The sequence below is a fragment of the Hippocampus comes genome, unplaced genomic scaffold (genome assembly GCF_001891065.2).
Source record: "Hippocampus comes isolate QL1 unplaced genomic scaffold, H_comes_QL1_v1.1 scaffold523, whole genome shotgun sequence".
NCBI lineage: Eukaryota > Metazoa > Chordata > Actinopteri > Syngnathiformes > Syngnathidae > Hippocampus > Hippocampus comes.
The window spans coordinates 222,017-247,619 of NW_017805674.1; the positions used below are offsets into that span (position 1 = coordinate 222,017).

General features: G+C 43.7%; 1 protein-coding gene across 4 annotated transcripts in view; it reads left to right on the forward strand.

The window, feature by feature from the left end:
* Positions 1-25,603, forward strand: part of astn2 (astrotactin 2) — a 158,886-nt gene that overhangs the window by 59,814 nt on the left and 73,469 nt on the right. For 2 of the 4 annotated variants that reach the window (XM_019881725.1, XM_019881727.1), the window contains exons 6-13: positions 1,124-1,270; positions 4,085-4,252; positions 7,335-7,419; positions 8,438-8,512; positions 10,697-10,834; positions 14,784-14,934; positions 20,567-20,733; positions 21,874-22,062. In XM_019881725.1, coding sequence (XP_019737284.1) covers positions 1,124-1,270; positions 4,085-4,252; positions 7,335-7,419; positions 8,438-8,512; positions 10,697-10,834; positions 14,784-14,934; positions 20,567-20,733; positions 21,874-22,062 — 1,120 coding nt within the window. Of the gene's footprint in view, positions 1-1,123; positions 1,271-4,084; positions 4,253-7,334; positions 7,420-8,437; positions 8,513-10,696; positions 10,835-14,783; positions 14,935-20,566; positions 20,734-21,873; positions 22,063-25,603 lie in introns of those variants that run through there. The other 2 variants (XM_019881726.1, XM_019881728.1) reach the window with 2 other exon arrangements.

The following is a 25,603-nucleotide window of genomic DNA, read 5'->3' on the forward strand; positions in this document are numbered from 1 at the left end:
TTATTTATTTATTATTATTTTTAAATCATGCACACTGACAAACACCAAGAGTTGGAGGTTAGGTGGCTAATTGTATTCCCCGTGAACCCACTTTGGCAAATGGGAGCTGTGGCACAGCCAAAGGGCAACTAAAATAACCAATTTGCAAGGGTGTCATTGAAAATAACAACATAAATCACCTCTGAAAACAAAGTGGCCCGATTGCTTTTTCTTTTGGGGTGGGCTTTGGAAACAACGCAGGTGTGTCCGTGTAACTTACATCTTCCAGTAAGCCTCTTATTTAGTTTTTTTTATTATTTCTTATTTATTTTTTATTTTTTTAATCGTGCACACTGACAAACACCAAGAGTTGGAGGTTAGGTGGCTAATTGTATTCCCCGTGAACCCACTTTGGCAAATGGGAGCTGTGGCACAGCCAAAGGGCAACTAAAATAACCAATTTGCAAGGGTGTCATTGAAAATAACAACATAAATCACCTCTGAAAACAAAGTGGCCCGATTGCTTTTTCTTTTGGGGTGGGGGCGGGGGCGATTTATTCACGTCGAAATGCATCATGTCAGAAGACAGATTGGATGTTTATCTGCATCAGGGTTCGATCTTATCTCAATACGTCATTGTAACCCGGACGTCATCGGATGAAGAACGTCCGTGTGATTTGTGAGTGATAAGAACCGATCCCTGCCGTGAGTGGCCAAAGACCATTGGTAATTGACCCCCCACCCCCACCCCCCATTAAAAATGTTTAGAGCTTATAATAGTTCAAACTGTAACAATAACAGTGACCCCAAAACACCTTTAAAAAAAGTCATATATTACATAATAAATCTTAAAGCTAGATCTTGTGAAAAAGGATTTTTTTTTTTTAAACCCAACCCCATCACCCTGATTCCGATCAGCTGAAAATGAAGTGTTGGAGCCCATAATTTTGGCTACTCCAATGGTGCCGCTTTCCGACCTTCTCGGGTTTCATCCTGGATTGGTTTTGTGTTTTTTTTTTTGTTGTTTTTTTTTTTTTACCTGTGTGTCAGTGTTGATGATTCCACTCATCTGTTGACGCTTTGGATCGATGCAAAATGAGCCATACCAAACAATTTAACCTTGTTTCTCTTTGTTTACGTGCAGGCCACCCACACAGCCCTCTAAACAAGGTCACCTTGACGCTGATTACCATCAGCACTTGTGTCGTGGCCATTGTCTACGCCACGCAGGATTCCTGCCCGCTCACTGTCAAGGTCACGCTCCATGTGCCCGAGCACTTTGTCGCAGATGGTAAGTACGACGCGTGCATTAGGCTCGGCGGACAAGAAAATCACGAATCAACACACCCAACGCACCGATTCCCAACCGCTGCGCCGCAGCGCATTTGTCGCGCGGCATCATCGGTCTCCGATTTCCCCCTCCACGAGTCCGATTTATTTATTTCTTTATTGACTCCAGATAATTTGTCTTTCTTCACCCGTTTGCGCCAGCGGCACTTTGCGTCAGGCGCGACAATGAAACGCTCTTTCACAGAAGGTACCATTAACCCGCAGCTTGACCCGTTGCCAATCACTCCGCCGTATAATAAAGCCTTATTCTGTTTATTTTCTCGGTTTACCCTCCTCCAACACACCTGATTGAAATGATCAGCTCACGAGCAAGCTTCGCGCAAGCTTGATAACAATCCTCATCATTTCAATCAGGTGTCTTGGAACAGCGAAGCATCTAAAATGAGCTCGATAGGGGATCTCGAGGGCCGGATATTGGCATCACTGGATAGGACGCAGCCTTTCTCTTAAGGGTTCTAATTTCAAGATAGCTACATGGACCGTATTAGCTTACCCCTAGTAGAAGAAGAAAAAAAAAAATCCAAAAAAAAACCTGAAGGTGCTTCAAACATCATGTTATTCCATTTTTCATATTGCTGTTTCACCGCAACATTTTTCTATGCGGCTGAAGCTGAGCAAAGCAGCAGTTTGAAAGGCTGACGCATGTCAGTGGGCAAGCGAAAAAAAAAAAAAAAAGCACAAAAACAACAAATCCAGACAAAGGTTCAAGTGGACTGTGTGTGTGTGTGGCAGGGGATTGTGGTTGATGGACCACAGATCCACGGCGAGCAGAGATGTGAGCCACCCTCTAGAAATTCTTTATAGTGGGGAAATAATGAGTGATGGAAGGTAGGTCAGAGACAAGTGCTAAGGATGTGTATCGGGATAAACAACAAACCTCGACAGGAGGGACTAATGGACCGCGGCGGCATAGCAGGCAGGAGACTGGCAAGAACCACAACAACAACAACAAAAGAACAAAAAAAAAACACAAAAAAAAAAGTGTGAAAGTGTACCGGTGTGAAAGCAAAAAAAGCTAAAGGAAGAATAGAAAGGAGTCCCTTTTTCTTAACACCTCATCATTAGCGCGACTAAGGTCTTGTTATTTTGCGATGGGTGGGCACTCGATCAAAGAGCAACATCTTTTTTTTTTTTTCCAATTTCATTTGACTGAAATAGAAAGTTTGACCCAGATCCATGTCCATGTTAACCAGTCATGTTACATGAGAAATACTATTTTATTTGGTTATACTTTGCAGGGAACTTAAGAGTCCCCACTTTTCATTCTGACTGTGAGATCGAAAGGGGGTTTGGTGCCATTGCCTTGGTTAGCAACTGAGTCTTCATGTGAACAGTAGCATCTATGATCTGAGATAATAACATTGGCCACCTTTTTTTTTTTTTTTTTGGGATGTGAAGAGAAAGACCTTTGTTTTCCACTTATTCAAGAAAATAAAAAATGAAACGACATGTTGTCTTTTCAATAGCCGATGAGACACTATGGCCGTCATTGTTCAGTCGCCTCCTGGAAAATGGCCTTGGTCAGTTTTTTTCTTCCATATATTCTGTCTGGAACACATGCGCACATGCACGTGTGTCCTCATGCTCTTATTCGCTTGCTTTTTAACCCCCTCTGGAACCGAGAAGTCATTGTTTATTATACCATCCGCAGACAGGGTTGAATCAAATAAAGTTCACCAATGTGCAGAACCTTGCCTAACACACTCCTGATACAAGCAGGAGCTACTCTAAATAAAAAATAAAGAAATAAAAAATATTCACATGCACTGATTCGCTAGGAAACAACTAATCAGAGTGATCACCATTTAAGCACAATGACACAATCAAGTGCTTATGGATTATTATTTTTTCAACGTTTCCCTCAATCACTGTGCCGGAACAAAGCATCTGGTCCGCTAACATTCGGATGGACAAACAAACATAAATGCTGCACTCCAACGTATTAACGGTCCAATCTCAAGTGCCATCGTCGTTACATAAGCTCGCATTTCACGCACGGGCCTTTACATGGCAGAATATTCCCCTCATGGCGCTGTTTACATTTTTCCAGGGTACAGCGCGAGCGTTCGCCCACGCCCGAATGTAGTGTGAGCGTGGAAGAATAATTGCGACAACAAAGGTGAAGGCAACACAGCAGGCCTGTTAATGCGGTGTCAAAATGTGTCTGCCGGAATAAAAACCCAAGCCGGGAACTTTTCTTGCGCTTTTTAGATTCGAGTGACTGTTTCTGTATTCATCCGTCCGCGACTTGAAAGAGAATGTTAATGCGATCGCTGCCTTTTGTGCCCTACTGTGGCGCCGGAATAGGTTTTGTATTGACCTTTACGCAGCAACGTGCACTCCCTCCGAATGCCTCCGCCGGCCTCCCCTTCTTCGCCGCCGCCGGTCGGCAGCAACGCGTCGCTGTAAAAGGAATCTTTATGTTCGCCGCGATCCCCCTCGGCGCCCTCGTCGAAAGTAAAAGTCGTTGGCATCAATTAAGGATAATCTTGTTCAGTGATCAGAGTTTAATGATTGGCCCGGGAGCAATAAGAAAGAAAGGTAACTCGGCGCCGATGAGCACGCTCGCTCTACTGCAATTATCAAGGAGGTGCCATAAAATACTGGCCTTATAGGGCTCGCATTTAAATACGGTCTGGACAAAAGGGGGCGTTTCAATTCGGCGTGAAAAATAAAGCCATACGATGAGTACGACAACTCTTGGCGCAGAGGAATTGTCTCACTTTTTTTTTTTTTTTATCGCTTTCTTATACAGGAAGTAGTTTTGTGGTGGGTATGGGCAGCTTCCTGGATGTCTCCAACTGGCTCAACCCAGCCAAGCTCATCCTGTACTACCAAACCAATTCGTCGACGCAGTGGGTGCGAGACTACTGCGGACAGAGGACGACCGACCCCTGCGAGCAGATTTGCGACCGGGACACAGGTTGGTGAATGCAAATGTTAATAACATGGACGCACAACATCGTGGAGCGATCATGTCCCTACACCTGGACGCGAAACGATTTCACATTACAATTACGTCCGTGTTATGATTTAGTGCGAGCCGGTTCATCAATAAAAAACACCTTTTTTTTTTTTTTTTTTTGTGGCACTGCGATAGAAGTATGGATGTAAATGACAGCAATGTTAAAAAAATTTCATCAATAAATAAATACACACAAATAGCAGCTCATTAAGTCGGTACACTTAAACACTTTACATATTGCATTATCTTAATATGGAAAAAGGTTTTGGTGAGCATGTTAGGATGGCGCTCAAAGAATTATTTCAAGAAAATGAATTGCTGAATTGCCCACCCACAGCTTAGGCTGTGAAAAAAGGTACGAAAAGGTATGAAAGAAGTTCCAGTTGTGAAAAAAAAAAAAAAAAACTCCGCGCTCCACACGGTTGGGTAGGAATAAAAGTTCCGCGGTTCCTAACGACACCCTTTCGCGAGTCAAACATCTCCGAGCATATTTGCGCTGACGTTAAAAAGGACTTGAAGCAAAGCCGCGAGTGCAGAGTGTCATGTCGTCGCTTGGAGTGGCGTCGCTCCTGCTGGCGCTGCGTGGCCACTACATCAAGACTAAGCTCATTAGAATGGATTACATCTGTAATGTATGTGAATTAATGTCACCGTGGTCAAGGGCAACGTCGAAGGCTGATGCATAATGGATTAGAGCGACACATACTCCCATCCATCCTCACGCATCAAGATGCCAACGATGGAGTTCGTGGATTATGCTGCGTTAAGGATCGCCTACAATTCGCCGCTTGTGTATTTCTACGCGCCCAGATCGGTAATCACTCTAATTCAATTTGGGAGTCGTTTACTCTATCAGAGCCTGCTGCATTCGGAGATTCTCCTTGTATGAATGCTCCTCGTCTCGCCCGGTCTCCTTGTCGCTCCCAATTTACTTCCCCTTTTGTCTGTCCTTTTTTCGGCGGCAAGATTATTTGATGAGAGATTGCCCTCAAGTATGTTGAGTCTCCTTGGGAGGGGGGCTCTAATCTGTCCTCTAGTGAAAGTTAAAGGTGCTCTTCACAAAAGCGGTCTTCTTTCCATCGGTGTCCTCTACCAGCGCAGCAGTGCAACATGCCACACCAGCACAGCAAAACAATGTTAAAGACACGCTTCGGCTGTGTCTCGAGTCAACATGGGCGAGGGGTTACTCTGACCAGATGGAGGAAATGTTCATTCGCCGCTAAACGAAGTGAGTTGAGATTGGCTTCCACGCGGGCTGGAGGTTGACTTTATTTTGTCACCGGCGACTTGTTTCAAGGGCACTCCGAAGATTGTGGTGGAAACGAACAATTAATTTCCAGAGAGAATCTCTCTCTGGAAATTCGGAATGAACTATGTCACAGTTACAGTTGAACCTCATTACATCACGATTCTGTACATTATAACGGTAGCTCGTCATAACCATTTCCAAGAAAATGGCCACCAACTACGATGTGGAATACAGTGTGAACATTTATCAATGTAAAAATATGAACATGTAATACAGCATAAACATGCCAATTACAAATATGTGAAAACAGTATGAAGAAAAAAAAATGGAAAAAAAATATTAGACACGATTCCCTTTGACACATAATTACGCAATCGCCCCAGACCGGGTGCTGGCAGTTAAATGCGGAACCTGCGTTTACCCTGACGATGTCGCCTTAATAATGCGACGACTCCAGTTATCGTTTTAGTAGGATGAGCCGTCCCCGTTATTAGCCAATTCATTCTGCCGCATAGTTAAACGCCCTACTAAGGAAGAATATATTGCAGCATCCATCATCATAAGTATCCTCGTAAAAAGACCCGTGAACCTCCTCGCTTCCTTTGTTTTCCTAATTAGAAATGATGTCTCCAACTTGCGCGCAACTGAGCCCGAGACAAAATCGCCTCCTCAAAACAGGCTTAAACGCAGACTGCAATTCACGATCCTTGGTGTATCTTGACAAAAGCATGTCACACAAACCTGGAAATTGAACGATTATTTGTATTGAAATCTAATTGTACGTCAGCTAATTGTATTTATTAGTGTTTTATTTAACTTTTTCTGTCTTTTTTTAATGCTTATTATTATGAATAATAATAATAATATTTTATTTAAAAAAAATCAGGATATGACAAAAATGTTTTAAGCATCATGATTCAAATATTGATTGGTGATTTATTTGATTTATTTTGCAAACCCTTTGTCACCTTTTATCGTCAAATGAAGCCATAAAAAAAAAATCATTGGAGCTGAAATAGATTTATGAAATAAAGAATCCACAAAAAAATTATGTACAGCTTTGAAAAAAATGTCAGTTTTTTTTTTTTTTAGTTGGCACCCACATAGTCCATCCACAGATCATCATATGAAGACTGACACTTTGCAACCAGCAGCAATTATTCATCCAACGGATCGCTGTCTCGGGTGCAACTATTATCCTTCCTTCTCCAAACTTTATTGCGGCTTATGTTGCTTTTCAGCAAGGCTCCATTTACCAGACAAAGGGCAATCAGAATATTTGTTGCCGCTCTTTAACCGCATCCTATACGGCTGACGCGTCTCCCCCTTGAGCGAGCGGCGAGCCTATAAACTCCGTCGCTAAATTATTAAACAGTGGGTGATAAAACGTGAATGGTGTCGCCGGCGTGGCCATTACGCATTTTTTCCACTGTTGTGCCTCCAAAAGCGGGCCGAGCGAGCGCTGTTTATTTCGAGAACAGTCAAGGGTTTGGCGAAATCTGACCTAAGACTTCACAATTGCCGTCGTCGATCCTATATCGCATATTTTTTTTTTTTTTATTTACGGGCAGGGTGAAGTAAAACAAGACACCATATATATGTATTTGACATCATAGGCTAATATCAAATATTGCTCCTTACTGTAGTGAAGTACATGAGCTGAGCTCCTTCAAATCTTTCTGTTCTGTAAAAGTGAAGCCGGGAAATGAGTTTCGACTGTTCAAAATGGAAATGTATTCAGCTGCTGACAATAAACAAATAGCTCCCGCCTCTTTTTTCTTTCCGTCTCAGGAGAATGCAGCTGTCACGACGGCTATTCCCCGGATCTTGTCCATAAACACCTCTGCGTTCGCAGTGACTGGGGTCAGAATGAAGGGTAAGCGCCGCCTGCGCATAAAAATGCATCTCATGACCTTACGTACAGGTTGTTGTCTCCTTCCACCCAAAAAAATAAATAAATAAATAAAATTATGAATGAGTTGGTCTTGAAGTCAGGGTTTTTCACAGTCTTGAGTTTTCTCGCTACCGTTAATGTGCCGTGAGAGAGAGCATCAGGTGTGCCATGGGACATTTTTCATCAAAAAATATATATATATCTTGAATTACTCTGAAGAATGCGTTTTTATTCACCGATCAATGCCAGCAATGTATAGCAAAAGGCAGAAAACCTCCATGCGCGTCCACTTGTATGGTTTGTTTCTTTGAAGAGAACAAATTTTCATCGCTGGTCCAAAAAAAAAAAAATTCTTGATTTTCTATGAAGAATGCATTTTTGTTCACCGATCAATGCCAGCGATGTATAGCAAAAGGCAGAAAACCTCCATGCGCGTCCACTTGTATCGTTTTTTTCTTTGAAGAGAACAAATCTCAGATACAGAAACACGTCGCTGGAAAAGCGGGACGCTTCTTCCAAAATCGCTTGAAATTCTGAATGATGTCACATAACAAATCAGAAATTCGTGCTTCTCTTTAAAAGGCTTCAACAGACAAAAAACCTCTTGTAATCAGTCACTGTCTTACCAAAGTTTTTGAAATGTGCTTCGGAACTCAGCTTGGAAAGCAGGCACAAACCCAGCGGAGGCATTTAAAAAAAAAAAACAAAGTGAAATGAGCCATGCGGGCAACTGCGGCCATGTTTCATGTTTCACATTGCCGTTCACCTCTGTCTGCCGTCCGCTGGATCCCGTCCAGCCGCGATCCCGGTTCCCGTTCGCCGTTTTGTCAGAAGGCCGGTGACAGACGGTCATCTTAGCCGCGCGCAAACACAGCTTCTAATGCGTCACTTTTATTTGGGCACCATCGAGCGTGTTCCATCTGCTACAGCCAATGTTGTACTTGCTTTTATAAGAGAGCAGCGATATGATGACATCACTCCTTCTCCTTCTTCCGCAAAGGCCTTGGCCGTACGCTAACCTTGAGAAAGGTTACGACCTGGTTACGGGCGAACAAGCCCCGGAGAGAATCTTCAGGTGAGTTGTGGAACGACTCCTGAGTGCATGACCCCCATTGACCGTCTTGCCAGTAAGTTGTTTTTTTTTTGGGGGGGGGGGGGCTGGGGGGGATGGAGCATAAAGATGCCTGCGGAGGAACAGACACAGCTGGCTGGACACGATAATGCAATTCTTGCTGAGGTCTAGTCCTACCAGCACCACGGGCCTGCTGGTGTTGATTAGAGCGGTGACAGGAGAATGGATTTTCAACAACAACAAAAAAAAAATCCCGTCCCATTCCCCGACTATCGAGAGAAAAAAAAAATGTCCTGTCCCATCCTGTTCCCAGCAAAAATGACTCCCACTCCTCTCATTTTGGAAGTCAGCCACTTTAAAAAATAAATGATGGTATCAAAGAAAATCTTTTTTTTTTTTTTTAGTCCTGTACGGGCCCGTCATTAAAGGTAATCTCGATTTTCCCGTGACTCGTGGAATTCCCGAAAAAACTGTCAACCTCAATTGTGGGTCCATTCAACTTGTTTTACTGCCATTTTCCGTTCGTGTGGGCATCGTCGACATCTTTCAAGAAGTATGAGCAGATGTGTTCTGACTCATGTAACAAGCAGCAATTTGGAGTAACATTTTGCTGAGCACTGTTAAGTATTTAACCTTGTGATTAAAACTACACAATTATATCCCGTATTTATGCAGTAAAGAGTTCAGCGGACTTCCATTCCTACAGCGCTGATGTAACACATTTTATTTACGTCTCCCTGTTCCGTTGCGTTTTAACCTCCACTTTTGCTTGACATGCGTTGTTATAGACAGATAACATTTCACAAAAAAAATCCAAACACAAAATTGGACCGCAGATTCAGGAAGAATAACAACTCCTGATCGATGAAGCCATTGATTAAGAGGTGTAGACCGGTGTTTTTGTCTGTGTGGCGGATGTCTGGTAAAGACGAGGGCGGAGAAGTTCGCCCTGCTTCACTTCCAAGGCGATTGAAAAGAAGAGTTTCATCTCAGCGGGGGGGTTTGGCTTCACACACACACACACACACACACACACAGGACGCTTTGGAAAACACCGTGAGGATGAGCGAGTGCAAAAGTGGCACCGTGGAAAATTTACCAGGAAATATTTCTTCATCTGTTACAGAGAGATAGTTTTCCCCGATGCGAGTGAGTCGGTGGATTTGGCATCTAAGAAGACGATTTTGGCATTTGGGGCATCTTTGATGCTGCGCGTTATGATAAGGGCGTGCGATAATGTGGCTGTGACGTGAGAGGATTTTAATTAAATATATCCTCCAAGATTTTGCATGAGAGCATCTGAGCGGATGTCACCCCCCCCCCATCTCGAGCGTTTGTTTGTTTCCCACCTGCTAATACACATCAAACAGCACTTGATGAAAAATCGAGTCATGCTCCGTGTTCTTGGTGAGGCCGATTGTTGTTTCTTTCCCTCCTGCACATTGGGCTCCTGTGGATTGTCATCTTTGGCTTTCCTCCTGAAGATTCTTCCGGCAAAAAAACAAAAAACAAATGGTATCCTTTCCTCATACAAATAGCAGTGTGACAAAGGTACTTTGATTTAGTTAACTTTCAAAACAACATTTTGAATACAGTAATGCAGTACTTTTATTGACAGCAAACTTGATTTATGATGGTCCCGTTATACGGGGGCGACGGACCCGAGTGAGGGTGGGGGGGGCTTCACAAGCAACGCACTCAACATAGCACACGTCAACCTATATTGCTGGTTAAGTGACAAAACATCCTGGAAACAATCAGCGGCGAGGTCTAGAAGGTCACGTAGCGATCTACGTCTTCCCTCGCTGCTTCTTCTTGTCCCTTTGTTCGCTCAAAGCTAGTCAATACCTACCCCGGCTGAGTGTCAAAACAACAGGAATGAGAACACAAACAGGAAGTTGAAACTTGCCAAAATCCAAACGTTGCTTAGCAGTAGCAACAGACACCCAAAAACTCTTAAAGCGCTAAAGCGTCACTCGACCTTTGGGACATCGTCCGTCTTCTTTTAACAATGATCAACACGTGCAGTTAACATTTTTGATGCTGGCTGAGGTATGTTGAGTGTCGTAACAGGTCTGCGTTTTCCCGTAAGACAAAAAAACATGTTGCATTGTCATGTTTGAAGTTCTTTTTTGCTTTTTTTTCTTTTATGCTTGAAATGTTCGTCTCGTGATTGTGCTAACGCAGATCACTCTATAGTCTGGGCCAAGGCTTGTGGCTGCCTGTCAGCAAGAGCTTCGTGGTGCCGCCGGTGGAGCTGTCCATCAATCCCATCGCCAGCTGTAAGACAGACGTGCTGGTGAGCGAAGATCCCGGAGAGGTCAGGTGAGTCCAAATTGTCTTTTTTTTTTTTTTTTTTTTTTTGGAGGGGGTGCCGCCTCACCTATGGACTTCAAACTACAGTCAACTGAAATATGAGACATGACATGTTAAGAATTTCTCACTTTTAAGAAACAGTGACATCATTCGCAGACATGACACAAGGACATTTTGCTCTGCTTTTTTTTTAAATGAGTTATTAAAAGCCCACTTCAGGTAGCAGCAGTTTGTGATTAGTTCCTGTAACATGGGAAATCTGTCAGACTGCCATGAATAATGCAATTGTTTCTCATTAGCCAAAGTACGTACGTGTCCTGCGGGAGCGTTTCCATTTTGGGGCGACGCATTCAAATGAACAGCATCGGCAAACGATCGACAAAGAAGCGAGTGAAAGTTACCAATCGTGTGTCCAACGTGACAAATGTTTCAAAGGTTTGCAAGGACATTTTAAATCTCCCCCCCACCCCCCCATTTCACTACAGTTGCAAATGTTACTTCTTTTGTTTTTTCCGCTTACCTGATGTAATGGCAGTAAACAAGAATCAGTCACTGTCTCATCCATTTCATTCTCTTGGGGGGTGTAACCGTGATTCAGGTTTTTTTTTTTTGGACATCTCTCGCATCCATATTTTCGTCAGTCGAAAGAGATACGCAAGAGTAGCCAAAGCCGAGTGGCATCATGTGATGAATGACTTCACTCAGTGCGATCAAGCCAGACATGAAAATGTTCCATTAGTCAACGTGAGTGACACCGGAAACAAATACATAAATCTCAGCCGCCGGATCGCAAAAGTGTGCATGCTTTGATTTTATCACTGCAGTCTCGCTGCTGTTTTTCATCTGCTGCTTTTACCTTCAATGCCGATGAGATTTTTGGGGTTGTTGTTTTGTTTTTGTTTTTGCTTTTTTAAAGAAAATGTGCAATATTCAACACCAGTCAGCATATTTGTGAGGGGCATTAATCAAGCGCATGAGGGGCACACCAATAACACTCTGTAATCATGCCGCCGCACTGCTCTAACTTTGGGCAGTTCCCCCGGCTCGTTCATCATGTGCGCAAGCAAAAAGGCACGCACCGAGATTTATCGCTGTAGTACATTAGTCACTGTTTCGATATCGTGAATATGCTTTTGAGGTCAGCCGAGTTCCAATGGAATTGATTTCACTTTGTCCACCGTTTTGGAAACACCAGCGGGGAGACGTCCGTGTCTGTTTGATATGCTCTCGCTTTAGGTACTTAGCAGTTAGAAGCGATCACGTGAATCGAATTGTGTTTATGGATGGAAATTCGGGATGTAAATCGGCAGAATTGATCAGATTCTATTTTTCGGGTGATGTCACACTGAATCCCCATCGCGTAACAAATTTATCGTGTTACTCGGCAGAGTTCAAAGGGGTCAAACATAACTGGCGCATAGCAATACATTCACTCCAAAAACAACAAGGATTATTGACGCGCATTTTTTTTTAAATCACTGCTCTGTATTAAATGCAAAATATAAAATGGCGACAAAGAAAAGCAGTGCCATCTGGTGGAGTAATGCACAATTGCCATTGCTTCCACCATCGTGACCCTTTTCCGGGCACAACCAAGCTGGTTACGATACCGTTGAAAATAATTTCTTTGAATCTTTTCATTATCGGCCCCTATTTAGCTCACAGATTTATTGGAACGCTTTAGGTATTGCGTAATATAACAAAAACACCACCCGAGCTGGGATTTGCAATGTTTCCAATGTGTCTTGAAACAGGAATCCTGATGGATCGTTTCTCTCTTCAACTCACTATGCAGAAATCCGGTTAGCATGCACCTCACAGCGGCGCCAAAGTCATTATTTGTTGGCCTGCCGCACCTTCCCTAGCCTGCGTTTTTCCTCTATATTAAGGAGTCATTTGTCAGCACTTGGAGGTCCTGGCAGAAAGAATTGATGTCACATATGGGCTTTTTGAATTTCCGAGTATCGAGAAGCTACACAAAAAGGACAAGGTGGAGGAGCAACAAAAGCAGAGGATGCATGCCGGTTGCTGTGTGGGTTTACGTAAGCTATTTGTTTACTGTGCTAAGCATAAGCTCAACCCGGAAAAGTAGCAAGAGGTTTTTAGGTCATTATGTATAAATAAACGCAAGTAAATCAAGAATTGCACTTTGGCTACACGATTAAGGACACGGAAGAGTTACAAAACGCAACTTTGCAGGATGCACTCTTCCTGCTTCTGCACATTTTTTTTTTTTTTGTTACGGGAGAGACGGTTAAGATTAGAAGTGGACAGAGTGCTTGTCTGAAAGTAATGGGATGTTCTGGGTGAAGATTGGAGAGCAGTTGGAGATTGAATTAAGGCCTTGCACACTTGTTTAAAGTACAGATACCTTGAAAAAAAAAATTACTTAAGTCCAGTAACGAGGTATAGTATTTATACTTGGTCACTTCCCATCACTGTCCAGTTATAATTGTTCATCACAGTTTGCCAAACTGGAAGTTTGCAGACTCTTCTGAAGCGAATATGTTGACGCGCAGTGGATATTTCCTTTTACGGCTTCACCGCTTCGGACAAATGAACGGCAGTAAAAAAATACGACAGAAGACCGTGAAATCTTTCCTTGTCAGCAGTACGCCCGTCTCGCCGTCATTTACGATGTTGTAGCTGTTTATAGTCGAGTCACTCTCCGGACACCGGGTGGTCTCCGTTGCCCATTACTTGTTGTTTCTTTAAAAATTAAACAAACAGGGGGCGCTCACCTCGTCATCCAGTCTGACAGGAGCCTGACGGAGCATTGCTGGGAATACTCAAGTGAAGCCTGACAGTCACGATCAAACTGACATTTTCTCGGGGAGAATTTACAAAAACTATTCCTGGAGACTGTTTCACCTGGCTAGCACAGTGCGCCAGCGGTTAGCAATGCTGCCTCTTGAGAAGAAAAAATACGGTTTCGTCCCGAGTGAGAATCTGTGCGGTTTGTTTGTCCTTTTCAGCTATTTCAATAAACCAAAGTATCAAAACTTATCACAGCGGGTAGCAGACCGCACTGTCGTGTTTGTTTAAAATGTCCACTTCCGAACCCGTTCGAGCTGGATTTGTCAGGGGACAAAATGTCTTCTTATTGCTTCCTTTCCAGTACACAGTTCGCCGCGGTTGTACTCGCCCCGATTTCTCCACTTCATAGTAGCGCCACAATCAACTAGAAAATGGCGCCACATTGAATCATCCTTCAATACGAGACAAGCTAACAAACAGCAACACTGAAGGAGACCGAGGGTCACTTGTGTTTACTTTTCTGGCATTAGGGAACACATTTTATTGACAGAGAGGCTGAAGGCAACAAGAAAGTGAACCACTGCTCAAGGTGGAGACTGTGGTGTAACATACTTCAGGTGAAGCAGTAAGCTAATGCTAGCATGTTTTGGGTTTTTTTTTCCATGTTGGTCTCTCGTAGCGTGCAGTGATTTAAATGAAAATCATCTCAAAGACAACATGAGAAATTCTTCGGCGCATATTCAAACATTTACGCAGTCTAAACTTAGCCATGCAAATGTGAGGACAAATTTGAGGAAGGTTATCAGTTCAGTTGTAATGATCTCTGCTTAAGTGTGTCAACGACAACGTTGCTCCTGTCATGAACGAAAGAAATGGCTGAAGGGAAATGGCTGTGCTGTCATTTTAATAGACATTTGTTTTTGCAACCTGCAGACTAGTATGAGTGCCGCTTTCCTTGTGATTGCAGTGCTTTTTTTTTTCTTCTAAGAAAACGAAAAAAAAATCAAGGCTCATTCTTTTTCATTAAACAAGGCTACGTGACTCATATCTTAATTGCACCGACAACTGCAAGGTTATAAGAAAGTGCTATCCAGACGTGAGGGATTATGTTTAGCTGGTGGAGCATTCCTTTCCACTTTCAAACATAAGGCATCTTATTTTCTTTTTTTCCCCACCTTCCCTTTGTAAATGTTAAATCCAGGGACGAAGCCATGATGTCCACATATTTCGAGACCGTCGAGGACTTGCTGGCATCTTTCGGGCCCGTCCGTGACTGCTCCAAAGACAACGGCGGCTGCAAGAAGAATTTCAAGTGCGTGTCAGACCGACAGTTGGATTCATCTGGCTGCATGGTAAGCGCTCGACATTTTCACGTGCCTATTATATTGACCATCTGAAGGCTACAGATTATGTTTACACGGTGCTATTTTCCAGAGACAGCCAACACACAAAAACCTAAAACTTCCATGATTCTCCCCGTGCTTTTGTGATTATTTTTCTCCTGACTGCTAGCTAACTAAAATAGTTCAGCACCACCATCACGGTAGTGTGGTGGTTCACCTTGCAGACCTTTAAAAAAAAAAAAAATCAGTGTGGGATCATTTGCTTTCACAATTGCCCTTGGATTGACTGACGACTCGTCCTTGGATTTAACGTGCCCATTTTGCAATTGCCGTCGCCTCGGGGTTGAAGGTAGCCTTTGAAGGATATGTGGCACAAAACCCGAGATGCAAAGTCGTGGGTTGATGGATAAAGTTAAGATTGTCAACATGCATCTGAGTCACAGATCTCAAGGACCGGCAGGGAGCCACTCGTAGACATAAACAAGGTGGAAATAGGAGGTTACAGGTTCAAAACATTGACGGCTCTCGGCGAACACAATTCAGGAATGGAAGAAAAGCCTTGAACACTGAACGCCGTCAGGTTCCAATCTCAAGTTCACAGAGTTTTGAAAGGTTCCGGTTAAAATACTTGCAGACAACCTGACACACCTCTGCAAGGCGCCTTAAAAAAAGACAAGCCTTCCAGTCTTCAAAGATTAACTCAGAAAATCAGACTGACACTGTATTATTATTTTTTCCCCTTCTTTCTCTCTTTTTTCCCCAAATTCATTTGCGTGGGTGTTATTTCAACCACCCTCGTCAAAGCGGGTGCGAGCAGAGCTGTAATATGCTACGCGCAGGGCTTAAAATCCATTACGGGAGTCCTTCAAGGCTGTCCGCATCACTCAAGGCATTTGGAATCCATTTGCAAGGAATGAAATTCTAGTCGGAGTCGGCGCACAAGTTTTCAAGGCATTTCATTCTTGTCCAAGATGATGTTATGTTTTGTTTCGTTTTCAGGCATGTTAAGCAGATTCTTAGCATTCAAAAGCGTGATTGCTTCCTGACCTTCACCACTCTTTTTCATCAACACTAAAGCCAACTTACATTTTGGATGGATGGATGGAGTTCAGTACATTTAAGATTGAACAAGGTAAATAAATAATAGACTCGGAGACATACTGGATATCAAATACAGAGCGAGTAAAGTAGATGAGGCTCCCTCTGGATTTGCCCTATTTTTTTTTAAATAATGCAACGTGGCATCCACATTCGAAGTTGAATCTGAAGTCTGTTAGATAGTCGTTATTTCTGCTGATGCTGCAGAGGCGCACATGGTATTTTTGTGAAACTCTCACAGAGACAATCGTTGCTGGAATTGTTGTCTTTGCCAATGGTAATGAAAATATGAATGTAATTTTCATGCCTCGGTAGACAAAATTTTTCTTCAACACCACCGTGTAGCCGGGCTCATGTTTTTGTTTATGCCGTATTCATCTGTCATCGGTGTCCTCCCGCTACAACATTCAGATCCCGAAGCAGATGGTGTGATATTTAATGGTGCATCCCCCATCACTTGCCGTACCTTATGGGACAGCTTAGCTACAGTTGTTTAGCTGTGGATCCCGATCCATCATTTTGACCTGTTTTTAGGGAATTTGGCTGTCTCCAATCTCATTTTGCAGCGTCTCTACTCGCCCAGTATTCAAACTGCACAGCCAAGACCAAAAGGTCCACGCAAAGAATGGCAAGTGTGGAGCCCAAAAAGAAAAAAAGAAAAACACTTGGCTTTATCCGGTTTGCATAAAGACTCAGCGGGGAGGATAAATCGCGATTCCTCTCCCATGAAAGTTTTGTCATCACCTATTACCCACAATCCCTTGTTGCGCCCTGACAGCCTCAGTATGTTTACGACTGCTCTGCTGCACTGCACATCTCATTTTCCGATTGCTACCTTTTTGAAATTCACAGGTTTGATTTAAAAAAAAAAAAATCTGAATTATGTCATCCCTTTGCATTTGCACCTTTGGCCAGATGCTGCAAATATGACGACAGCAGCAGGGTCGCGGGACCCTTGTGAAGAGAAGCAGATGAGAAAATGGGCGGATGTTATGTTGCAAAAAAAAATTGACGCAATAGATCGCAAATAGAATCATTGTGAGGTTCCGAACAATGGCCAAACCTTTGAGTGTGCGATTGGGAATGTATGAGGTTGGTGTGATAGGTTGCTGTCCTCATCAATCGTTGAGTAAATAAACATTCCCTGACGTTTTTTTTTTTTGTTAGTTTTTTTGCGTAATATGCTATTTCTGAGTAGCAGCAGTCTCTATTGTCGCTTCATTTCAACAGTCTCTGATTACGCAATTATAGGAAGTGCTGCTTGCCATTTGTTCAAATTAGTCATTCAAAAGAACATTGACATATGTTCAGTTTAAATGTCAATTAAAACTTTTTCTCGTGAAGGCATTTGTTTTTTCCCCACTTTGATGGAGCTCTTGCGTCGGATCCCATTACATTGCGCAGATGTGCCTAAACCTCGGCAGACTTTAGTGCATGTCGTCTTTCTATATATCACAACAAAAGCGGCTTTTTCTCTCTTTGTTTGCTTTGTTATCCGCCCTTTCTGAGAAAGCAGCTTTTAAATACCTTTGGCCATCAAGCTGAGCTACAGTCTGATGGAGTCGCGGGACAAAGCAACCTTCAGTCCTCATTTGTTATGTTGTCACCGGCGGAGAGAGCAGAGTGTAGCCGAGACGTTATTTAAACCACGGCCGCTCTCCTCGGGGCACACAATGAAGAGGTGGGTGGGGTGCGGGTGATTGCACAATGGAGCCATTAGCTAAGTGTACATAAGCGCAGATTGTTCTTATTACCTTGTCCCCCTTTCTAAGACGATTGGTCATTGTCACTCCCGCGAGCACAGACACGAAGATGAAGTCAGCCTTTTAGATAAGTGAGAAAGCTGACAGAGTGGCGTGTGTGTGTTTTAAAAAAAAAAAAAAATCTCATTTAAATGCAGTGTTGCTTTCGCTAAATATATGTCATCCCCAAAGAGGTTTGGAAAAAAAGATCAAATCATTTCTGTCCTTCAGAGCAGCACTAGCACCATTAGCTTTTAAAGAGTGCTTTCACTCCAAGCCGAAATAAGAAGCATTAACTGGCACCATTTTGTGCAATCAAGCGCCGGGTCGAGACTTCCTGCCTGCCACCCTCGCCTAATTTTAATAGCCAGCGTGTCTTAATTTAATCTGCGTGAATCGCAAAGGAGGCTTTGGGAAATGATTTGGCCCACGTAATATTACCATACTGCTATATGCGACACTATAACATCGATCGTCGATGAGATGAACCGGAGCCACCGCGATTGCGAGTGGGACGAAGCGTTATGCTTTCAAGGGGATACTAACTTTTGTCAACAAGCTCATTAGCAGAGTTGTCCATAGGATTGACTTCATCTCTCGATTCAAACAGAGAATTAGTGGATGATTAAAAAAAACAAAATTAGCTCAGAGATTTATACAAATTCTCTAATGGCGTTTACAGTGAGCAGCAATGATGTCTCAACTTTGGTTGGTGTGGATCCGCTGTGCGCATTTGGTTGTTTTTTAACACGTGCTTTGCTTTGGATTGCTCCATTTTTCTATAGTTAATTAGTGCCTGTGTGTGTGTGTGTGTTTTTTTTTTTTTTAAATCTCCTCAAGTGTACTCTGGAGTCAAACATCATTTCGCTGGTAATTATCGATGTAGTGAATGTCTCATTTGTAATTGCCCTGCTAGAGAGAGTGCGCGCATAGTAAACACCCTACCAAGTTTGCTTTATGAAAACACTCAGAATTGATTTCAAGGACCTGCGCGAGACTATTTGAAAACTTTCAAGAGGGAAACATATTTTTTTTCTTTTTTTTTAAATAAACCATTGTAATCACAAAGACCTGTGAACACTTTGTTCGTACACAATGGGTGTCAATTCAACATACTTGACGGTGGAACCTTGAAAGTCAAGTTTGGCGGAGCTGCAGAATGGCTTGCTCATGGACACATTTGTTCGAAATATGCAAAACATTGACTTGTTTGCTGAATTTCATATTTGATTTAAGGGTAGGCACTCTTGGAGACCGTTTGAATACAAGCCATTTTTTAAAAAGTCCGTTTTTCATTCAAAGATCTCCTTAATCGTACGTTAGCTTCTTCACTGTTGGTCTTATACCCTCTTGGTTCATGGCTGTGTTGTGATATTTCTTTGAGAAATGTTGCCGCTTCTCCCTATTCTGCCTGAGTTGAGTTGCTGCAAGAGAACAGACTGGAATACGTAGGATTGGGAAAAAAAAATCTCTGCTCCCTTTTGCACTCGTGTCTGCAGAAGATCTTGTGAGACAGCGAGGACGATTACTCACTTTTACTCATTTTATTCACTTGCCGAAAACCCACATGACATTCGTGAAATTACACAGCCCGTCGTGATGAACGACTCCATTCTCACTCTGCTCAAGTTGATATTACATTTATGAAACACACAAAATGGAGCTGATGCACTCTTCCTGTTATTTATTTATTTATTTATTTTTGTTCCAAAAAGACGTTGAAATCCTGGTGTCATGTCAGACTTGTTCCAAAAGTTTCTCCAGGTGGCTTCGTGTGCACTGGCGCGAGACAGACTCCATCATCATCATCGTTTGAGCTTTTAGCGTCTGCTAGTAGGCGCTAGGTGGACGTTAGGTGTCCGTGATTTCTAACAACTGGTTTTTAAAATGCGAGAAACCCCACACATGACGAGGAGAAGGTGTGGAGGTGTACTCCAGATGACCAACACAGCCTTCCACACATATTATGATCCATCCAACCGACAATTGTGAGTCTCCACCCCCATACCGCATGTCTGGGCTGCTGCTGCTGAGAAACACAATGAAGAATTGCTTTACTCTTTGTTTCCGACAACAGCAAAACTTAAGGTGTCTTTCTGATTGCCTGTTGTTACATTTCATGTCACAATCGTGGAATCCGCGTCTCGGCCCAAAGAGAGGATTTACCAGTATTAATATAAAACAGGTTGAAGAGTTATGATTTACCCAGACAGTAGCTGGAGGTGAAAGATTCGCCACACCACACAACGATCGCTCAGGGTCATCTTTCGGGGACGTCCGGGAATCAGGGTTTTGTTGATTTTGATCCAAGAGAAAATTGTTCATATTTGGCCAGATGATTGATGTACGTATATGAATTGCGTCTCCCTGGCAGGACAATTTATTCTGAGTCAAAACACGTTTGCATTAAAGAAGAGTTGGTTTGATCCAACAAATTTGTTTGATGAATAGCTTTCTGATAATATAGATCAAAGAAAAAAAAAGTCTGTGGCTGTTGTTACGACATAAAGCGGCCTTCACTTGGGAAACAGCAGATGCCGAATGAGCTGATGCATATTTTAATTTTTTTTTTTTTTTTTTGCTTCTACTTTTCACTTCTTTGATTCCCTCTCTCTTGATATCCGCTGCTCACTCCTCCACTCTGATCTCTGCCGCTACCTGTGCCTCCTCAGTGGCGCCTGATTAAAATGCATGTGCTGACCCTTGTGCTTTCCTCGCTTCTTCTGTCTCCCTTATCGCCCCTCTGCCTTCTCTTTTTCCTCCTCCACCTCCTCCTCTTGGCCTGTGTGTCTCCCGTGCAGTGTCCTAATGGGCTGAGGCCAATGAAGGACGGCTCCGGTTGCTATGACTACTCAAGGGGCATCGACTGCACGGACGGCTTTAACGGAGGCTGCGAGCAGCTGTGTCACCAGCAACTCGTGCCCCTCGAAGACCAGCCCGGCTCCAGCAACGTGCTCATGTACTGCGGGTGAGGATTTTTTTTTTTTAAATCACTTGGTAATTCAACTGTGCCCAAAATATTCTTTGCAAACTTTGCTACTGGCTTAGAGCACCTCTCCCGTGCATTTTCGATATCATGTATCCTGTTCAGGGTTGCTGACAGCTGGAGCCTCTCTCCCTGGACTGGTCGCAAGGCTGTGTAAAAAAAAATGGACGTTTCCTTTAAAATTTCATTTTTTTCAGGCAGTTCTGGCGTAGCTGCATGGAATTAGCTCCAACAAGCGAGACGGGCATACGCTGTTGATTTATCCAAGTGCATCGTGGGGACGGTTTTGCTTTGGTTTCATCTTTAACCTTTTCATTCCGACCGATGAAAATCATCACATCTGCCTCACATCTGGATTTGAAAATCCGCCGTTCCTCTGGCTCGCATGGGTTTCCCTCCCACAATCCCAAAACCTGATTCTAAATCGGAGACTCTAAATTGTACACGTTCATGGAAACAGTTGTGCCATGTGCGTGACCGGCAACCAGTCCAGGGTGCAATTCTGCCTTCTGTCAGTTGTGCTAAGTTGTAGTTACACTGCACAAGAAACTACAATTCACATTTCCCTAACACGCCCCGTTGAACATCGGAGTCCATGTACGATCATCTCACTGCAACACGTGATTTTGATTTTGCCACCATGCGGTCATTTTTGACATTGACGGTTGCTCTATTAGCCAGGTAGAATGAATCGATGCCAGAGTGATGCAAATGCCACATATCAGAGATCTGTACGGTGATACGGATCCGACTGCTAATTAACTTGGTAGAAAAAGCCCTTTAATTGGCTGTCATCGTTCAGACAGTTTCTACGGACTTCCAATGGGCAGGATAATGTGGTGATGGCCATCTGCTGATCCATTTGCATAACTCATCCAGTAAACCCGCTCGGCAAAAAGTCAGGAAATGACAGGTGAAGGATATTCTAATCCTCCTTGAGCGGGTCTTCGCTTCGGGGACGGTGTCACAGCACATTAGCTCCTTTTATTTCCTCGCGGAGGCACCGTCATGAAACTCGAGGCGGTCTTCTGTCTGTTAAATATCGTTATCTCGTCATTGTATCCGCCAGATGACATACGATACGTCACAATGGAAAATCTTTCACCCCCATCGCTTCTTCAGGTGTGTGCAGGAGTACAAACTGGCGGCAGATGGGCGCTCGTGCTCGCTGCAGTCCGAAAACTGTGAGGGTCCCAAATGTCCGCGGCAGGCCATCCACTTCAACGTGACCTTGTTCGGCGAAATGCTGCATGGATACGACAACAAAAGCCAACAGGTCAACCTGGGACGGATCTTTCAGATGACTTTCCGGTAATTAGCCCGCGTCTTCATACGGATGTCATTTACATATCGATATAATAAGTGTCAAAACAAGCCAAACTGTGTTCGTGGTTACACTTGTTTAACCTTCTCATCCATGAATGGTGTCAATCTCCTTCTGGGGTTCATTCATTTCTTGGTGGGACAATGCCACATTTTTTTCAACTGTACTTCAACTAATTTCCGAAATGCATTGCCCCAAAAAAGTGGCATGTCACTGCGGTGGACTGTCACTCAAAAGAATTTCCCTGCTATACAGCAGGCCCAAGTCACCACAGTGGACATTTGTTCAAAAGCGTCTTTCTTGAAGATGCATGAATCAAAGTTTTACTTGAGTCACTCCAGGGGGTGTCCATTCAAAATATGTGTTCCTGCTATGTTCTCAAACTCCATTCGTGTTCGTATCTTATAGACTTGAGAGGCACAGTTTTGTCAAGCTACATTTTGGAAGACCTCAGGGGTCCCCCCGCATGCCACTTCAGCTCATTATTTTTGCCAGCCTCATGTGCCGGTGTATATTGAATATAGGATCCTCTCTTGAGCCTTGCTTCACATATTTACTGCTTATTCCCCACGTCTCCGAAGAGACATCATCGGGAAGCAACGGAAACCTTTATCAGTTTTAAAAATGCTCCCGGGTGAAAAGCGCCTCAACGTCTCACAATAGCTCTCGCCACGGTGAAGTTTTGTGCCCTGGCGTGTGTGCGCAACACTTCCCGTGTCTTGAGTGACAAGCGGACGAGAGACTCGTCATGATTTAGCATTGAGACTTTTTCCCCCTCTCGGCAGATCCAATGTCAAACGGGTCATATTCCTCCTCCAAGGGGCGGCCGGTTAATAAGTCATATGTGGCACGCAAGTGCTCTTGTTATCACACAACCGAGATGGTGATAAGAGTATCGACGCAGAAGTGCGCCAGGCCTGTATCACACGTTGTGTTTGACTGCCTTCGACTCACTCATTTGCATGCACACTGCATTGATGCTTTTCAAGGACACAGCTGGGTTGCCCCCCCAATCCCCCCCTCCTCGCACGTCTTGATAGTTGTGCTTGACTAAACGCACCCTCGGGCTTACCGGTCAGTGCGTTGTGTAACCGTATGATTGTTTGAAACATTCGTGGTGCTTAGATGTGCAACTTAGTCTCATGAACCAGCCGAAAGGAGACGTGATACATCTTGACCGAGAGACGAGATTTGTATATCAGGGCTAACTAAGCTAGTGCGGTTAGGAAAGTTACGGAGAGTCTTTGCCGCATGTCCAGGAACATACGCGCGCGTCAGTGGAATTGATTTACTCGTCATTTCACACGTAATCGGTGGCCAGGCACTTCATGGGACCCATTTGTATCCAATCAATTAAAAAGTCATTTTCCCATCGACTGTCCCCTCGAATCCGCTTGGCAGTTGTTAACCCCTTTGAAATGTGCATTTCCGCCACTTGTCGCACCAGAGTGGAATTGCTGCAATCACAAGCGACCATTTCTCCGACATAATTATTTGGGCCGTGATTTAGATGTGGTATTCGTTGAGTGCTCATTGCCCATCCGAGTACTTCTGCCTGAAAACTACTGGGTTAAAAATAACACGGAATGAGTGACTGCAGTTATTGTGAGTGGCGGTTTCAGACAAACGCCAAGGCTGTGAAGTGAGTCAAAACGTGCAATATGATGTTTTTTTTTTTTCCTTCAGGAGGCGCTAGACCTTAGTACAGACTTCAGCGTGCGCAGGCCAAGAAACGCACACATTTGTTCGTGTCACGCCCAGACGTTGTTTGTTGAAATTATTACAATAGTTGCATTAAATGTAATTTAGTGGTGGCTGATAAAGGGCACGAATTGAGCAACTAAATATCAAATATTGAGCACGGATCTTTGGGAACGCTTACCGCTCCGCTTTTGTGTGGAATCCCCCTTGAGCTGCCACCTTTTCATGATGTGCCCATCAAATGGACATGACCTTTTTTTTCCCCCATTTTTTCTTCTGTTTCACTCCTGCCAGTCTAACCAGGATATCACCACCCACTACCCGCTATTTAAACATGTGTATTACCCGGTGTCAGTTCACTGAAGCGCTTACGCCGCTTATCAAATCCGCTGAGACTTTTTTTTTTTTGTGAAAGGAACAAAAGCTTTGTCCTTATGACTGACTTGCTCCCTGTGCACGCGCTCTTATTTTTTTTTTTTTTTATACATTTTTCTAGTGTGATGTAAATGCAGGTTATTATTCACCTAATTCCCCCTCCCCACCTCGCCCTCTCTTCCGCTTTGATATGCAGATGCGCGTCATATCCCGCAGCCTTCAACTTCCACTTTTTGGCGCTTTCTCACATCAGCAGAGAGACCTTTGGCAACGCAAGGTGAAATATTAGATGATGCAGATGAATCCTATGACTATTACTGTCATAGCCTCTCAAGTACAGCACTGTATTATATAAAAAAAAAGAAAAAAATAGAAAGAAAAGAAACCGGTATGATTGCATTGCATACATTTTTGTCTCAAATTGATCTCTGTAGACGTCTCGCGAGCAGGCAGGAATGAATTTTTGCAGTTATGGAATTACAAAATATTACCATTTCTCGCGGATGGCGTATTCCGGGCGGTGCGATAAAGTTGCACGTGTTAATGTAAATGTTCCGGTTGAGAGCAATTCCATTACACCTTGAACGCAATAAGACTTGCAATGTGACAATTATGGCGAGCGAACATAGGAGGTATCTGTAGCCGCCATTTTATAACATATTTTCTGCTAATAAAACACCTTGTTTGGGTGTTGTCTCGCTCAATAAATTGTCAAAAGGCCACTGTGGGTACATCGAAGCGGATTTTGCGTTTCTACACAATAAACAGGGTATATAATGTCGCCATGCGCACCCTTTCGGTCCCTCTGCCGAGCAACATGCCTCGCAGCAAATGCAGGCACGTCACTTCTACGGATTTCATATCATAAATGAGAACAAATGATTCGAAATCTCACCATTGCCTACATGATTAAAAACCGCGGTTATCGTGAGCGGCGGTTTCCAGACAAACTTCAAGCCGCCAACACTCGTCACCAGCGGACTCAGTCAATCAAATCAGGCGTACAATCTGACGTTGCACATTGAAGACGCGCAAGTTCGTAGTACAGCCTCCTGAGCGCACAAGAGAAAAGATGCTTGAGCCTCCGGGAGAATCCGGCGTACGTTTCATGAAAGGGCGACAAACTTGAGTCACTGGGAGAATCTGCGCAGCCAAAACAACGTGCGGCAGCGCGCCTTTTCTGATTTCAGCACACGGGAGAAGAAGCCCCTTGGCGTCTACGTGTTCAGTCGGATTCTCAAAGTAGACACTGTGCCTAAATCTCATTTTTCAAAATTGTGGTTCGGAGTGAGGAGCTGCTGACGAGTTCCGTCGAAATCATCTTGCCTTGTCCAAACTGTTGGACTTAACAATGTCTTGGAAGTAAAGAGAGAGAGGATGACTTCAGGCTCGCGCAAAGCCGTCGTGTCCGCTGTAGTCCGTCTTATATAACGGGTGGGGGCAAGGGGGGCG